Source organism: Bombus affinis, chromosome 8, assembly GCF_024516045.1.
Source record: "Bombus affinis isolate iyBomAffi1 chromosome 8, iyBomAffi1.2, whole genome shotgun sequence".
Taxonomy (NCBI): Eukaryota; Metazoa; Arthropoda; class Insecta; order Hymenoptera; family Apidae; genus Bombus; species Bombus affinis.
This window is the reverse complement of record NC_066351.1, coordinates 1,760,750-1,779,371: the sequence shown is the minus strand read 5'-3', so window position 1 is coordinate 1,779,371 and position 18,622 is coordinate 1,760,750. Positions and strand designations below refer to the sequence as shown.

At 34.3% G+C, this 18,622-nt stretch overlaps 1 protein-coding gene across 29 annotated transcripts in view; it reads left to right on the top strand.

Moving 5' to 3' along the window:
* Positions 1-18,408, top strand: part of LOC126919407 (tropomyosin Per a 7.0102) — a 40,842-nt gene extending 22,434 nt beyond the window's left edge. For 10 of the 29 annotated variants that reach the window (XM_050728641.1, XM_050728640.1, XM_050728646.1 and 7 more), the window contains 5 exons: positions 1,158-1,228; positions 2,831-2,906; positions 3,799-3,861; positions 5,025-5,094; positions 12,214-12,798. In XM_050728641.1, coding sequence (XP_050584598.1) covers positions 1,158-1,228; positions 2,831-2,906; positions 3,799-3,861; positions 5,025-5,094; positions 12,214-12,299 — 366 coding nt within the window. In that variant the 3' untranslated portion in view covers positions 12,300-12,798. Of the gene's footprint in view, positions 1-1,157; positions 1,229-2,207; positions 2,279-2,830; positions 2,907-3,798; positions 3,862-4,149; positions 4,213-5,024; positions 5,095-6,240; positions 9,997-11,423; positions 12,799-14,259 lie in introns of those variants that run through there. The other 19 variants (XM_050728642.1, XM_050728629.1, XM_050728654.1 and 16 more) reach the window with 11 other exon arrangements.
* The last annotated feature ends 214 nt before the right edge of the window (positions 18,409-18,622 follow it).

The window sequence follows — 18,622 nt, the reverse complement described above, 5'->3', positions numbered from 1 at the left end:
TGATCAGAATTACTTTTTATCAATTGAATGGAAAGTGAAGGTGTGGAGGTGTTGGAGAGATTTGGAAGTTTGGTAGCTTTTTTAAATGGAGGTAAAGGAAATTTCATTTTATAGCATTTTGTAGTTTAGAAGATATAAATACGTCCATGTATTAATATTTTTTTATTTTTATTTTACTTGTTTGTCTTATCTCTTACATCATTATACTGTTACCAAGCAATTTAGTGATTACCAGATTTTAGATTAAGAAACGGTAATCAGTTGACACGGTTCTCCTTGAAAGAAAATAAGATTCTATTAGAATGCTTTTGGAAAAATTAGTATTGCTTTTTATTCGAAAAGAATCATAGTTATACGAGCAATTTATTTCCATTATGCCATTTTCACTATAATTATTTACGGAGCTGTTCAAGTATTATAACACACTATTACTAATTCTTTAAGGATAGTAATTGCAATAGAACGGATAAAATAAGCATTTTTATAAATAATTCTTTGCAAGGATTCCGCAATATCGCATAGAAAATGCTTTTGGAAAAATTAGTATTGCTTTCTATTCGAAAAGGAACATAGTTACATGTACAATTTATTTCTATTACACCATTTTCACTATAATTATTTACCGAGCTGTTCAAGTATTATAACACACTATTACTAATTCTTTAAGGATAGTAATTGCAATAGAAGCTACCATCACTTCTTCTCCGCATCTAACAACTTCAAACAAAATCTTCGTACTCCAATAAATCTCTGAAAGCAGTCAGTTAACACTAATCACCAACTCGTTACAACCAAACGCTATTCCACGTTTCCGACGAGCCATTTACTTTAGAAATTCGCCACGTTCAAGGTAGAGTTACAAAAACGAATGGAGGGGAGACTAGACTGAGTGGAGTGGATGGAAGCAACCAGACGCAAAAGGAGCGAGCTCTTTCAGTTCGTAGAGCGACATCGAGTCGGTCAGAATCACGGTGATCTCGATGATGGGGCGATAATGGCGACAAGATCGAGGCGCGAGAGCGTCGATCTTGGCCCAGATGCCTGGTCGAGACAGGGACCGGCGAAACGGAAAGAGAAAAAGAGCGAGTTAAGGAACTGCTGGAGAGAGACAAAAACGGAACATAAAGAGAAACCGTGTGTATGTGTCGTTTATACAGGTCGCCCGTAAATTGGCCATGGTTGAGGCCGATCTAGAACGTGCTGAGGAACGTGCCGAGGCCGGAGAGTCGTAAGCATCCGTTTCTCAAAAAATCAAAACACTCACACCCACCATATTTTTCTTTTCTTGCCATTAACAATGCCTCTTTTCGAATTTCAAGCGTGCGCCAAAAACCGCCAGTTTCTTATACCCCATTTTTCCCCCTGTTTTTCGCTACACTTTCTCATGTGTGCATGTCCACGAGGATGTACACCTGCCACATATGTATACATACACACAGAGGCACGATTAAAGACGTTTGATGACACGTGATCACGTGTGCAACTGTCTTAACACAGATGTTTCCTAATGTGTTCGTTTGATTGGTTTTCTTTTTGAGTTTTCTCTCAATGAAAATTCATATAGTTGTTGGTTTGGAACCAAACAGGTTCCGTGCAGTTGCGATCGATCACAATTTGTGTCGTGGATCGATCGTGTATGTCGATTGAATCGTGTTACTTTTAAAAGAGAAATCTGAGTCTGTAGACTCACTTTTATGTGAGGAGGGAGAGAACTTGCGTAAGAAAAATTCCAATTGCAAAAAAATATTTACAATGTGTAGTGTAATAGCGGTTGTGACTGAGATTCCTCTTCAAATTCTTGTATCCAAGAAAATCGGAATCAAAAAGTACTTAATACGATAAAGCAACTTGTATATTTCTTTTTCTATATTTTATATTTTATAAAATGCTTTGTTTTAATACTATAATTCGTGAATACATTATGTATTTTGTGAAATTCATTTTGATTCCATTTTTTTTTGGATAAAAATATATTTCTATAAGAGCGTTTCTATAAGATTCGAGTCACAAATCGAGCAGCAGACTGGTGAAGCAATGGGAAACAACGAGAAGCAGACTGGAAGCTGACTGTCCGCATGCATTTGCGATATAACTTTTGTTTTCTGTATTTTACTGGAATTTTTTTTCTTTTTGTTTCTGTTCATATTTTTTTTTAAGCCCTTATCATCCTTGCTTTTTCGCATGACAAGTGTGGCTGTTGATCACAGGTTGCCAGAAAACTAGTCATGATGGAGCAGGATCTTGAGCGCGCCGAGGAAAAGGCAGAACTTTCGGAAGGGTAGGTGGTTCAGTTTGTGCATGTGCCATTGTTCTCCACATTCTTTTTAATTTTTCAATGTTCATGAACAATTTCCTTCCGCTTGTCTAACAAGGACGAACGCTGGTCGATGACAAATCAATATAAAATTATAATCGGTGATATTATTGAAAAAAGTATTTCTATACAATACTGTTGCAAGAAAGTTCCATATAAATTTCGAAACACCCTGTATAATATTTTTGATACTCAATCTTTAAAATCGAGTATCTTAAATTCCTTTCATGAAAAAATTATATGTAAAACGATATCATATTTTGAATAAAAAATTTTATTTCGTTTAAAATGATTGCATTCAGAATAGGAAGACTATTTTTCAAATTAGAAATTAAAAAGTTACTTGCTTAAGAAAAAAATTCTAAATTCTATGTTGAAAACAACTCAATCATCCTCAAAGTTAAAACACAAAGAGCAGCGACCAGTGCTCTTCCACATACTTAAAAAAACACACTCACAGGTAGGAATTCGTATTTACAACCTGGATTCGTTGTAAATGATCTTTTCATTTTACAGGAAGATCGTCGAGCTTGAAGAAGAACTACGCGTAGTTGGCAACAACCTGAAATCCCTCGAGGTTTCCGAAGAGAAGGTAAGTACTACTGACAACAAATATATATATATATATCTATATATATAATCTCGAATATACATACATATACAATCTGTTTCACTTTCTCTTTCTTTCAAATTCACTGCACGTTCGCGCCGCGACCAATTTGTATCAATTCTACGTCTTATAATCGTTTCTCATATACAAATGAAACATTTTCTATATTTTTTCGTATCTTGTAAATTTATATAAATTTGTATACTTTTAAAGTATACAAAATTAAAATTAAAATTAATATTATGATTAAAGTATACAAAATAAGATTGCTATTTTTTTCTGTGAATACATAAATATCCGACAGTCTAATTATAAATATTGATAGATTTATTTATATAGTAGCCTTCTTCTCTTTTTCATTTTCGAAACAATTTCACCTCTGAAAATAATAGAAGAAATAATTTTCATGTCATAAAATATCACTATAGCGATACCAGAGGAGAACAAAGAGTTCAGTTTATTAATAATCCAATTATAATGGAAAGAACGGATTTAAACGATTTGCCTCATAACGACGCGTCCATTTAACACTCGGGTTCTCGGTTTCCTTCGCGCGCATCAAAATCCTGGCTTCTCGAGGGACTTACACACTGCGAATGTTATCACGGGACAAAAGAATCGCTGTAAGAAAAACCATGTAAGAGAAATATCGCAAGATTTTCCACGGTAACGTGAAATGAATACACAGGTTCGCAGGGGTTTTAACGTTTTAATGCAAAACGTGTATGATAAACGCGATAGAAAATAACGCGAAAGATAAATAATCGAACAGGCGGCATAGAATTAAAAAGGAAAAAAGAGAAGACGCGTCGATGGATCGAGAAAAGTAAATTTCCATATTAAGATGCATAATGTTCACGTTACTGTACCATAGGCCAACCAGCGTGAAGAGGAGTACAAGAACCAAATTAAGACTCTTACCTCTCGCCTGAAGGAGGTACAAATCATTTTAGAGAGTGTTTTGCATCTGATTCTTGTTTTTTTTTAGCAGAGTGTGATTTGTCGTCGCGAGTTTTCCGCCGTTTCTACTAAAACATTAACTCGTTCACCCTTTTCTCTCCTCATTTACGCTACTTTCTTTCTATAACCTTAGCCGTCATTCTTCATCTTTCTTCTTCTTCTCGTTTTGTTTTACTTCACATATTTTTTTTCTCTTTTTTAGTTTTGTAAAGCTAACTTGAGATCGTTTTTTTTTCTCTTTTTGTTTGCGCTTGTCTAAAAATAGGCGACGCAAAGAGAGGAGACTTTCGTGGGCCAGGTGAAGATTCTGGATAGTCAATTAAAAGAGGTAAGTGAGAATCGAAACGAAAGTGGAATACTTCATTGCAGAATTTGAAATATTATCATTTTTAGTAAAAAAGAAATATTTAGAGATTCTTATATCTATTATTTTGATTTCGTTGTACAAACACTAGAATTAGCTGAATTAGCAGAATTTTATTTAGGTTTGTACATACTGTATCCTGTTGCTTCTTTCCATTAGATGCTCGTTCTTTTGTACACATTCCCTTCTTATTTTGCACACCTTTCATTAATCCAGTTCAGGTACTGATATTTCGCATATTACGCATAAGTACAAACGAAAAAAAACAACTATAAAAGATGTATATCGATTGCTCAATTCCTGATAAGCAACGAATGAGGTACGAATGTTTGGGTGTTGAGTCATCAGTAAAGAAAATGGAACTTTTTTAATTAACAAAAAATAATGTGTGCATTTAACTAACAGTTTTTCGTTATCTTGTTTTCATTGGAAATAAAAATAAAGCATGGAGTGCAATTGTACTAATAAAAAAAATGGTAGTAAAGAAATCCGTCGATTTTAAAAGGATATTTTATTTTAATAATATTTCATACATATATATATATATAATGATATTAGTAAATATCGATATTTAATAATTATTATTATACTCGATATTGCATTTTATTTTGACGAATTTAAATAGGATATAATATACGTATGCGTAATACTCTGTAAATTATTAGCATTGACGCATGCATAGAATTTAGTTTCCTATGTAAAAATTTTAAAATCGGCGACAAATCACATGACTGTGACAAAGTACAAATACTGATCTATTCTTCTCGTTTCTGTAGGCTGAAGCTCGTGCCGAGTTCGCAGAAAGATCCGTGCAGAAATTGCAGAAGGAGGTCGACAGGCTCGAAGGTGCGTATCTCATCCAACCATTTTTCACTTCCGTTTCTCTCGTGTCATCGTTCGAAATTTTCGTTTTCGAGACATTTTACTTTCTCGAACGGTCATTACGAACCTTCTTTCCAACTCTACTACGAATAGCAACCATTTTGTTGTTTCTTTGATACTTTAGTCTAATTTAGCATTAGAAATTATGTTCTTAGTTAGAGTAAGAAAGAGAGAGAGAACTACGAATCGAACGTTAAAAACAAGTCGAAGGGAGCAGAATATGAACAGTAAGATTGCATTCAGTTACAGTTGCGATAACCTGTTAGGGATCTATTAACGAACCATAACATCGCTTCTTTCCAAATTCACCAAGCTCCTCGAGTTTGTTTGAGTGCATCCAATGATTAATAGAACCGCAGACGACAGTCAGTTGGAGTACTAGATTTATAGAAAAATCCAGTTTTAAAATCTGATTAGAAATTACTCCACGTTTGGATGATTCTTTCTTAGAAATTATTGTCAATATAATTATATCTCGATTTTTACCATTGAATAACGAATAACGTATGTAATATTATGTAATGATCCATTAAAAATATATACACTGTTGGCCATAAAGATTAGGACACCCATTTATCAGTCACTTTATTTAATCTTCCACGATACAAGATACGATATGATGCGAATGAAATAACAGATTTATAATAAAACAAATAATGAACGAAATAAAATAGCTGAAGAATAATATAATCACTAAAAGCCAGTGAAAAGAATTCACTTTCTTTTTATTTATCTCAACGTGTCCTAATACCTGTAGCTGATAGTGTATTTTTATTTTTTACTACTTTTTACATCATTCGATTCTTCTTTCATCTACGAAACAATCATGCCTGTCGTTTGCTGTAAAACCTATTTCATTTGTATTTGCCGATTTTAATGCTAACTGCGACGACGACTTAAAAGCCAAAAAAAGCGATGACATAATCGTCATATGTCGCGTCGTCTCGTGTGACGTGTGTACATAGTTGCTCGATGATCACGACGTGTTTCATTGCTCTAACCACTGCAACCCCCGAGAGGGCATATCCGCGATCAATGAGAAAGTTGTGCGCGCTCGTCTGTGCCTTCTATGTGCGTGTGCAAGCTCCCTCTAACCGGTGATCTTTACAGACGACCTTGCCGCCGAGAGAGAGAAAAACAAATTGCTCCAGGAAGAGATGGAGGCCACCCTGCATGACATCCAGAACATGTAGATCGTGTCTCGCGGCTGACAGAAACATGAGAGAAAAAAAAGTCGAGAAAAGATTTATATAAATAACAAAAAACGTTGAGAATACAAAAGCATACGCAGATACTAGGGTACGATTCCTTCGGGATTAAAGGAACAAAACAGAGATAAAAAGAATAATAAGTAAATACTGTAAACAGAATTCGAAAGGGGTGAGGGTCGGAGAACGAACGAACGAACGAACATCGAAAGTATTTTGAGTTCGACGATATTTATCGAAATATCGTTGAGAAACAAAAAATACACGCTGTGCGACACGAGTGCTTTCGTAAACGTTTCGCAAAACGTTGAAAAACTTTTTTTTTCTTTTCTTCCTTCCTTTTCTCTTTTTCGTCTAAAAGAGAGCATATACTTTACACTTTATATACTTCTGCTGCTGCGCACGCTTTTCGCTCGAACTATCGTTTCTTCGTCTTTTTCGTAGAAAAGGATAGAACGATGGTTCAAGTAAAATGTATAATGTATAAAAAAAGAAAGGTAGGGTGTGCGGTTTGTCAAAGGGACTCGAAGATGAAAACTCCCTTTGTCTTCTGTGTTTCTTTTCTTCTTTTTCTTTGAAATTTTTTCCTTTGTTGTCCAAAACATATCTTTCACGACTATCTTTTTTTTCTTTTCTTCTCTGGTAATGCTTGCTTTTAATTGCATTGTCGATTAGTATGATTAATTTCAATACTATTGAGTGTCTTTTAATTGCTTACGAGGCGAGTACTGTACAAGAGAATCGTGAGTGAAGACATAGGAAACAGAGTAAAAAGGGCAATCGATCAAAGCGTATACGTCAAGGAAGAATTTTCTATCGAGTTTGTCAAATATTTTCCACCTCTTACGTCCTATCACGTATCGTGGTTTCCGAGGTTCACGTCCGGCCCAATTTAATTCGCAACGTTCGTAAGACATCGCGAGATTTATACCATTCTACTTTTTGAATTAATCTATTTTGCTGAAAATTCTATTCTTCTGTATTTTGATTATTATCTTTGTGTACATGAGATAGTTATATAGCTTTTATATAAACAGTATTAAATTGAACAATTAATGGCTTTTTAGACTCCTCAATTTGTTAATTAATGCACATTTCAATGACAATCATAAAAAGTTCCAATAAACATATTGGAACGACCTTAAAAAAAATGTTTGACAAATTCGACCACATAAGTAAATTTTTCCTCGACGTAGGATTACTGTATGAATTGGCAGCAAAAGGACGAACATGACCATTGTTCGTTGCTTTTCGTCGTTAACGTTTTATAATTCCCTGGGGCTCAGCATGAAAAAGGAACGTCCTTGGCCTTCTTCCACTGCTCGTTCGTTCACTGATGATAAATCTTAAATGCTTCTAAGAGACGCTCACTGCCAGCTAAGTGATACCTTCGAGGAACAAATCCAACATTAAGCTCGTATTTGCGCGTGGTCCAGCCAAAAAGACTAGTATTAATCTCACTGGTTAAAGCTTAGAATTTAGCGAGGTATACGTCAGGAATAAGAGATATATAGAAAGAAACCGCAATATATGTTAAAAGTTTTTGTATATTTGTAGTTTAAATCGTATATTAATATACATGTATGATAATACAGGGCACCTCGGAATATATAGTCCAGTTCAAAGAGAAGGAGATTATTTCTAAATAATTATGCATGAAGCGTGGAACGAAAGTCTGCTGAAAATTTCTTAGAGACTTTTATTCTGTGTTTTTTATTTAACTCTTTGTGATTCTGTGTTGAATTGCATTTTACGTAATGTTAAAAAGTAAATAAGAAATGTGTTAAATTAAATAATTTGAGAATATTTCGGTTTTAATTTATATTGTTGTTTGTATCATTATTGAATGTTGAAGTTTTAATTTTAAATTTAATGGACAGATTTGTATTTTTATTTGATAAAAATATGTCAACATAGACACATTCCAATTTTCTACATTTTTTAAAAACATATTAACTATAAACTATTTGATATTAACTATGAAAAGCTATTTGAACCGTGGAGCGAATTTTTCAAACAGAATCTCCTTCTCTAATTTTCTACTACGTGTTCCCCAAGTACTCAATGTTTAATCACATAAAGATTATTCGACAAAATGCGATCTTGGAAGGGTGAACTTGCAATCGCAATTAACGCAGCAATCATTAGAAATAAAAAGGTGAACGAGCAAAATACGTTCGCAAAAATCGTGTGTCCTTCTAGTTCACGCTGAGCCACTCGACGTTTACCGATCGTGCCTGGATTAATCCTTTATTGTAATCATTCTCTGGCCAATAGAAAACGAAAAAAAGAGAAGGAAAAAAGAGGAAAAGAAAGAATGAGAGAATTTCCATTTCATGGCGCGTACCTTCATCTTATGCGATTGTTCATCGCCGCAGTTAATTGATATCGTTAATTAATATCTACATCCGTATTAAGACCACCTAATTCGAAGGTGTGTGATAGTTAATTCCACGTGAAACATTCCCCCCTCTTCATCATCGTGAAGAAGAAACTGCCTGACCATCTTTTACGTATCTAATCCCCTGGGTGATTCTCGTTCATTGTAGCTTGTCGGATGTCGTGTCGAGATGAATTTAGAAAGTTTTCTCAACTTTGTAAAAGTATGAAGTATTAGGTAATCCCGTAAGTAATGCAGTTTCTTGAAACTTGGATTTAAACTTAAGGATATGAATTGCCATTTGTTACGCTAAAAATCTGATAAACGAAGAATAGGAAATTTAATGGAAAGATGGCTAACAATTGAAAACGTTCCAGCAATAAGGAACTCTACTTTCTAATAGAGTTATGTAAACCAATAAAAATCAGCTCAAAATTAAATCACCTGTTCGAACGTGCTATAAGTTCATAGCCAACTAATAAACTTTCTCATTGTTGAATATACAAAGTCCTTCTATCGTAAGAAATAGGAAGAATATATCAATGATTAATTATTATGAACAAATAATAATTGAAACAAAGATGCCGCATTTACTTACGGAATGACCATTTCGAAGAATAGTTTGTGCAATAATGTTTTAGATTTTTTGTATAAATCGATTAATACGTTGGTATGCTAACTAAATCATTTTAGATATAATACAATGTACATTTGGGTTTCTCAAAATCTCGGGAAGACATCCGAAGAAATTAATGCGCGTCCAGCGATCGAAAACGTCACGAGTTATTCTATAGAGAGAGAGAGAGAGAGAGAGAGAGAGAGAGAGAGAGAGAGAGAGAGAGAGAACGATAGTGAAAAAGAGTGCGTGTGAGAAAGAGTAAGAGAGATCATGCTCTTACTCTCTAATTATGAAAAACGAAGAAAGCACAATAATTACGATTCCACGCGTCCTACCGTTAACGATAATGACATTTCTTTGTTATTCCCGTTTTTTTTTCTTTTTTTCGAGAAAATGCCAATAGAGTGAAAGAGCATGAGAGGGAGAAAAAGGTGGAATGAATGAGACAGTGAGAATGTGTGCGACAGAGAAAATGCATAAAAAAGGAAACGCAAATACTTGAGTTCACACTTGAGAGTTTTAGTTTATTAATTTACTTAATATTAATAAAAAAAAAACGAATGGAACGATAATAACACTAATATCATTGTAATGATTATTATATATATTGCTATTATTATAAAACTGTTTGTAATATATATTTTAATTTTGAAAAAACAGCGTGTCGTTTGTTTTTGTGCGTCTCTGTGTGAGTGTTGATATTTTTTTCTTTCTTTTTTTAATCTGATCTCCAACAAAGCGTTAATTCCCGATTTCTTAACAAAAATAAAAAAAAAAAAGAACTACTGACCATCAACTGTGTGTACAACGCGATATAACACACGACGCTGCCCGTTGTGTTAGCTGTGCGTAGTTGTTGCATGCCACAATACACAAAGGAGAACCAAAATGTGTCCATGGTACGTATCCAAAAAAATCGTGGTGAGTAAACTCGCTTGTTATTTTATTTGCTAGTCTTCGAATTTTTCAACTACAATCCCGTTGTCCAGCATGGCCCATCCCTTTCCTGTGATAATCGTCAAACTTTCGACTGTTTATTCGGAGGATATCTCCGATCATAGTAAGTGTATTCGTAGTTTCTACAGATATATGTGTACATAGTATAAAGGTCTTTCTCGAGTCGAAGTGATGATGATTCAGAGAAACATAATATGTAGTGATGTAACCACTGCTTTTCTCTGGACTGTCGAAGTTCTCTTAAATGGAGAACGTGGCCTTGAGGAAAGATTTTTATGCCGCCATATTTGTTTCCTTCGAATCGATACCATTTTAATTAGGCTCTCGTATTTTTAGAAATATATAGAATACTTAATTTTTTTTATAACTTTTAGCAACAACTTTGTACTCCCTTAGAAAAAAAATCTAGAATTATAGAAAATAGCCTCTCTCGTTGTCACTTAAGGAACATGTATAGTATAGATTCTGCGTTTCTAACCTATGAGTCGCGATCCCGAAAAAGTAAAGTGTTTTCTGATTAGTCGCTAGTCAATTTCAACTGAAAATGTTTGGCATTTATTTACTTCAGTATGGCAACAGCGTTATATGAGATAAAAATTGTAAAGTAAAAATAGAATAGAAATTGACTTTACCTTAAAAAAAGATTTTTAGCGTTTATTTATCGATGTAATCTTCCTTATATATATATAGAGAGAGAGAGAGAGTGGAGAAGTTGTAAATTATTTGTCTATTATAAAGAGGATCGCGATTCGATAAAGATTAGGAAACATTGATACAGCTAAGAATCATCTTTCTTTATTCCTCAAATTTAAATCATATATTCATATTTCATACACGACGCGTTACATCAGCATCATAATCTATAATTCAAACTCCATGGTCTACAAGCAGCTGTCAGAGATACACGAGTCTCATTCATCTTTACTAAAACATCCAAGGAAGAACAGATTGAATCTGCTCCAAAGCCCCCACTTCCTGTCCAACCAACGCTTCATAGCTCTTTAACGATTCTCAGCAGCTTAGCACTACCTTCTTAAAGCTTAGATCTGCTCGGACACTTACGACACTGTCGAGTAGATATCGAAGAGTTTGCAAATTTTCTTCGAAATAACATTGCGAATGCTTGCAGATGAAATGGTGGCTGAGAAGGAGAAATACAAGGAAATCGGAGACGGCTTGGATCAAGCATTCATGGAACTCTACGGCGTCTAACGTGCCACTAACCAACCTCTTTAACGCTTCGACCAAACAAATAAAAAAAAATATATATATATATATTCATATATATACCACCAAAATTTCAAACTTTCTCACAATCTCGCTTGCTCTTAACACGTACTCCGTAAGTTACTTCTCGAGCTTAACCTGCTTAACTAACGACTTCGAGGCTCTAATTTGCCACAAGACAGCACTTTTCCATGAAAGTGAAATATCGATATCCCTTACTGAACCGAGACAATGGTGATATCCGTAGAAACATCGTCATGAATATCATTTTTTTCACTTTAACTCTTTGTTTATTTCCACGATTATTGTATCTTTTATTGTCTCTTTATTGTATCTATTTATAGAAGAAGATTTTTGTCAAATTATTTTTGGATCGTACAATTAAAATAAAGCTCCGATTGTTTGATAAAGACGGAAATGGTGTAAACTTAACATAATAGATACATATAAGCAAAGAGTTAAAAATCAAACATTTTGTCATCGAAATGCATTTTTTTATTACCATCAGATCATTTTCATATCAATATTTTCATACATTAAGTATGTGTAAAGGCGACGGAGCAATATATTCGCTTTTTACTTTTTAGGATAATACAGATTATCTTCTATATATAGATATATAAGTGTAACGATAAATGTCTTATTAGTTGCTTAATCTGATAAATTTTTAACGAAGGCATTGTTTATTTCAGACGAGCTTGTACACGAGAAAGAAAAGTACAAATACATCTGCGACGATCTGGACCTCACCTTCACCGAGTTGATCGAAAAGAATTAATTAATAATCGGCGATCGTATGTATCCGACGACTGTCGAACTGATTGGCTGCTGTTCGTGCATCCGACAAACGCGGTGTACTATCGAGATCATTTTGTAAAACCGGCCAATCCGCTTACGTTATCGTTATTATTACTGTTACACTTGTATCTAAAATTTGTTGCATCTGAAACAAATACGTTCCGCGTTCCTTCACGTCCAATTCCTCCTTTTCGTTTTCTTTTTTTTATTTTATCCGGTTAACACCTTGGTTTTCGAATTATTTATCGCTTACGATCTTTTCCCTTCCTTTCCTTTTTTTTCCTTCCTTATTCATTTTGTAAATCATACTCTAGATTACGATTAATCAAATCACTCGTTTATGATAATTCCGATTTTACGACAAAACGTATTCGGTAAGTACTCACATTCGGCGATACAGAAGTTTCTTAATGACTGTGAAGCGCATTCGTCGATCATTGTAACTAAGCAAACAGGCAAATAAAAATTTAGCCCTGAAACTACCGTCTTATTTCATTTGTTAATTATTTTACGATCGTAGATCATGTTCTAAGAAAGAATGTTTTTCTCAATACTTGCTGCGAGATTTCAATAAAGATATTCAAATTACGAGCATCTGTATTTTTTCTCAAAACCTTACATAAAATCCTACCCCTTTTAAACCATCACTTATTAACAATACTAATATACTAACAAATAGTAATAATGGTCTAAAACCATCAAAAGCTATTGTAGATTTAATTACTCTTGTAATTTTAAGTTAGAAGTTATAATAATTGTAAGTTATCTCGGATAAAGATGTAAGAAACCCACAAAAGCAAACCCACAAACCCACTAAGCAAAATGGTGAAACTATGGTTAAGATAGTCCCTTTACTAAATTAATAACATCCTCTCTCTCTCTCTCTCTCTCTTTCTCTCTAACAAGATGATGATTGTTAAACTGCGGATTTTTATGCATAGCTAAATACATTTGCTTTGTTTAGGCATTTTACACGTATTGATATACTTTAACTCTTTGAGTGCTGTGAGCGCATATAGGTGTCTGGCGAAAGCTATCGGTGTGGACTAAGGACATATATATATGCGCTTTCTGTAAGTACCCGGCATGGGCTAAGGACGCATGTATGGGTTTTTCAATTTTTCCGAACACCTACGCAGAAGTGATACTATTACGTTTGTGTGAAATAAATATAAATGCATTCCTTACGGCAGTAAACAAATGCCAATAGTGCCTCGTTATTGTTGAAGTGGTCACCACTTGTAAGGAAACTCTACATCTGGTTTTTTTAGTTTTCTCAAGCACTGAATTTTTCACACACAACTAAATTATTAACTTGTGTTATATTTACTAAATTTAGTTTTCTAGTTTATTGTTTTCTAGTTTATTACCCAAATTCTAGTTAACTGTAAATTTCAATGTTTATAATAAATAATTAAAAATAACTAAAAAATAATGCTCTTGAATCATTTAATCTCGTGCAAAAGAATTACTATAACTTATTACGATTTGCGCTTTGAATAGTCAATCAACAGAGTTCAGTCTAACGAAAAAGTATTCCGTCCGCAGCGATCGTCAGCGCTAGACGCGCGCCGTCCGTACGGACGACATAGGCCGCGAGTAGTCAGCACTCAAAGGGTTAATGTTATAATATTTTCAATGCACTTTGAACATACTAGCGAATATTGGTAGAGCAATTTGTTTCATCTTCTAAATATTATGATGAAAAGTTTACTTTGGAACTTTTCTATATTTTTGCGTTTGGTGTAACAAATAAAATAAAGAAAAGAATGCACTGCATCATAAGAAGAAATTGTATTAAAATCACAAAATAAGCAAGTGCAATAAATTAAGCTAAATACATAAAAATCCGCAGCGTAGTGACGGTGTAAGGTAGCGAAAAACTAACACAGGATCTAACATTCGACTAGTGCCACGTAACCCTCCCTTTTGCATTGCAGACGTGGTGGTAAACGAGCGCTGTAAGTACAAAGCGATCGCCGACGAAATGGATCAGACGTTCGCCGACCTGGCCGGATATTAGCAGGCGGGCTAATTCTCTCACGAAACGTGTATACTTCATGTGTACACATACACGCGCGCATATACACTTCTCTGAATACATGTATCGTTTTAAAATGAGAAAGGGAAAGAAAATATGAAAAAGGTCACGCTACGTTTAAAGAAACACTGCCAGCACGCGGATCCTTCGATGCACGACGCCCAGAGAAACCTTGATCGTTGATCAGGACGAAGAGGACGCAACGCCAGGCGTCTTCTGCAGACCCTACACAGCCCAAGACGCTCGATGGATTATGGAAACAGTCGGTTAGATTGTGTTTATTGGTTTTTCCTATGGTTATTTTATTGTTTAGACTTTGCCTGAGGAAAAGCAGGTCTAAAAGAAAAGATTAAAGTAATTCCAACGAAGGATGTTGGAAGTACAAGTTGAACATAGTTATTCGTCGATTTGATTTTCTGTAACAGCTATCTTATTTTGCAAGGTTTGGTTTTCGAAATAGGAAAATAAAAGAAACAGAGAATGATCAAAATTTAGGGTGATTTTGGATGGATGATGGGGAAACAAGTCGAGGATACTCATTCGTCTAGTGGCTTTCCGATAGTTACCTTATTTTCCAGCATTTGTTTGCTGCGGTGAAGAAGATGAGAGTTTGAAATAGTTTCAACGAAGCGCGTTCAGAATAGAAGTTAAGCGGACTTGTTTGTCAATTTGATTTTCTAACAGCAGCTATTTTCATTTACAGAATCTGATAGAAAGAATAAGGATGATTTTATATTTAAAGTATTTGATACAGAAATGGGCGGCAGTTTGAAAATTATATAACAGGTTTCAGTGTGACGCTCATTCGTGATTAAAAACGCAGCATTAGAATCTCTATCTAAAGTAACATAAACGAAGGAAACACTCGGAATATCATTCGTAGGAGAATGAATCTGTTAATTCACGATGATCGAGGGGTATGTTTTGTTCGCTTTTTTTTTGTAGGTCTTTAGTACGTGAAAAAAAAGATATTATTTTTATTTAACTTTATATGATTTATCATTCATTTATCGTTTCGTTTATTAACGATAACCAAAATTTAGATTTAAACGGTCGTACACTTAGACCGAATTTCTTCCCTGCCTCTTTGCTATTTCTATTCTATTTATTTTACACGTATTTTATATTATCAATTCCGTTCTTCCGTTAGTTTCTAGCTTCTATACTTCATCATATCATTGATACTAAAAACGATTGACTAATCGGTCAATCGATACATTTTTTCAGACATTCCTTTCATTTCCAACTTTATGCATTTAAGTAATTATTAACGACAATTATCAATATCGGTGCTCTATAGCTGTGTAGGCGTTCTTTCATCCAGCTCATCCTTAATCGCGAATCCTAACCACCCACACCCACGTAGACGGTCCCGTATCCATCAGCAACGCATTTAATCGCGGAGTTCAGCTTGTGCAGCCAGATTGATAGTTATTCGTCTCGCGTACTCAACATTAAGTTTGTCGTGAATTGAGAAGCGGCTTCACTTCGTGCCAAGGGATGGCGGTAACTTTCGTGTACAATCGAGATACTGCGTAAAGAGATAAGCAACGTTCGATACTCGACAAATGAAAGAAAGGAAAAAATTGGAGAAAGAAAATAAAGTGGAGAGTTAGTAGAGCGGAAAAAATGATTGGCGGATTTTTAAAGGAAATATTTGTCGTCGTCCAGTGTGTACGTATGATATAGCCAAATCGTTAAAAACGATTAGGAACAAAAGGTGTGAAAAATGATTGTTTGAAGTTGAACGAATAGTCGGAAACAGCCACATCGAGTATATAGAACATGAATAGGAACGTTCGACAAATTATTTTCGCGATCTTATGAATTGTATTCGAATATACGTTGCTGGTTGTAAGTATTAAGGGGAGGCTAAGGTTAATTCGTACAAAAATAAGGCACGTTTTTGTGAATTATTTGTGACGACACGGTTAAAATCTCTTTATTAAAACCAATAGTACATTAAAGTATGACATTCGAAGAATATTGTATAAAATTTTCACGGAGAAATATTAAAAAATACGGCAATGGCAGCAATTATTCGGACGTGTCTCGGAAAAAAGTAGAATTGCTCGTAACTTGGTGCTGGATCATCTGAAACCAAAAAATCAAAGTTCATTCGTTAGGTAACAGTTTTCCCCAGGTAACGCTGGAAGGGTTTTTCGAAATTTCAATTTTTCACTTTTTTGGAACATTTCGAAGGGAAAATTAACTGCAAATTTTCGCAAAATCGGCTAATGTTCCCTTCGAAGTGTTCCAAAAAAGTGAAAAATTGAAATTTCGAAAAAACCTCTCAGCGTTACCCGGGGAAAATTGTTACTTAACGAATGAACTTTGATTTTTTTGGTTTCAGATGATCCAGCACCAAGTTATCAGGGGCACCGGAATTCTACCTTTTTTCCGAGACACGTCCGAATAATTGCTGCCATTGCCGTGTTTTTTAATATTTCTCCGTGAAAATTTTATACAATATTCTTCGAATGTCATACTTTAATGTACTATTGGTTTTAATAAAGAGATTTTAACCGTGTCGTCACAAATAATTCACAAAAACATGCCTTATTTTTGTACGAATAAACCTTAACCCCCCCCCCTTAAGATATTACATTTATTTGATATATCTATTGGAAAATTCTTAATGATAAATTTCAGCTTGATAAAGCTTGTCTTATTTAATATCACAAGTAGACCACGGATTTTTTAACATTTATGTTAAATTTAAAAATGCAAAAAAGTATCTACTTAGGTCGACTTTTTCCATTACGTTCATATCGATATGAATTTGTACGAAGATTCAGGCTGCAATCATATTTACATGTATAATAAAATAATTTGAAAATAGATACACAGTAAAAAGCATTGAATCTGTCAGAAATTTAAATATCATGGCGTGTCTTAATACTTGTGACTAGCAGTGTATATTAAAAGTAAAAAAAGAGAACAAACTCTTTGCTTCGTGTGTTGCGTTCTTTCGTATCGATGTGGCTAGGCAGTGCGGTCTATCGATCGATATAGTCTGTCTGACATCGGTTGGCCTCTCAAGGCCATTTGTATCTAGAGCAATCCCCACTACACTCGCAATCAGTTTACTTGGTATCCCTCTCCTATTATTTTCCAGGAAGAATGGGGCAAGTTTCTAATTAAATTACTCAGTGAATCTTGTTTCCTAATAATGTGAAATGCGTTTGTAAAGAATTTAAGCGGAGGAAACGTATTTTAAAATAGGAAATAAATGGTCTTGAATATTCCATAGATTTTGGACAGACTCTAACGTCAATTTAAAGTTAAACTTCATTATATTTCGCGATCTTTAGCGCCTGCTTCTTTGCTTTCGTAACTCGTAACTTTACGAGACTGCCACGCGTTTCGGTTGACACAAGCAGATTTTACGTTGGATGTTTCGCTTAGACAAAAATGAATTTTGCAAGGAAAGATTGTACTGTTTTATGTTAACGAATTAAGACGATTTGTCTACCTTTTAATTACTCCAAGATTCTTTTTATTAACGTCCACATGACACGTTTATGTCAACAGATTACTATAAAATATAAATTAAATATGAATATTAATTTTCAATTAGTATTAACGTTAAAGGAGAATTCTTGGTAATTAAAAGGTAAAGAATAAGAAAGTAAAGAAAGTGATAACGAATTGATAAGATTAAGAAACGCTCTTGGTATGTTTAACATTTTTAAAGATTGAACTTTTTCAGTTTCTCGGTGATTAAAAAAAGAAAAATGAGATATTGCTGGAATCTAATTGCGAAATGCTTTATAACAGAGTTGGGCATTATTAAGACGAATCTTTCCAATCATTCCATAAATATAAATCATACGTCGGTACATTTCTACGTGTAAATGCATTTTAATCGCTTTTATGCTCAATTTTTCCACGTGTTCAGCCATTCGGTAGAAATATACCCAAATCTGTTTTAAAATGGGCCCAACTGAGAACGTGCACTTACCACTGCGATATCGGTCCTACGAAACAGTTAACCCTTTACTGTACTTATATCACTTTCAATAAATGTGCATTTTTTATACTTGAACGCAGCGTTATCTTATTTATCTTTGATTTGCAGCAATTGCAAGTTTTTTGTTTTGCAAGAGGATTTCGTTTTATTTTCAACAACCGCACTGCTCTGTTTTCATAAACTTTATCATAATATTGTTTTGAAAGAAATACTCAGATCAAAGCTACTGATGACGCCAGACGATATAAAACATCAAATATTCTATCCTTACAAAATCTATAAAAATAAA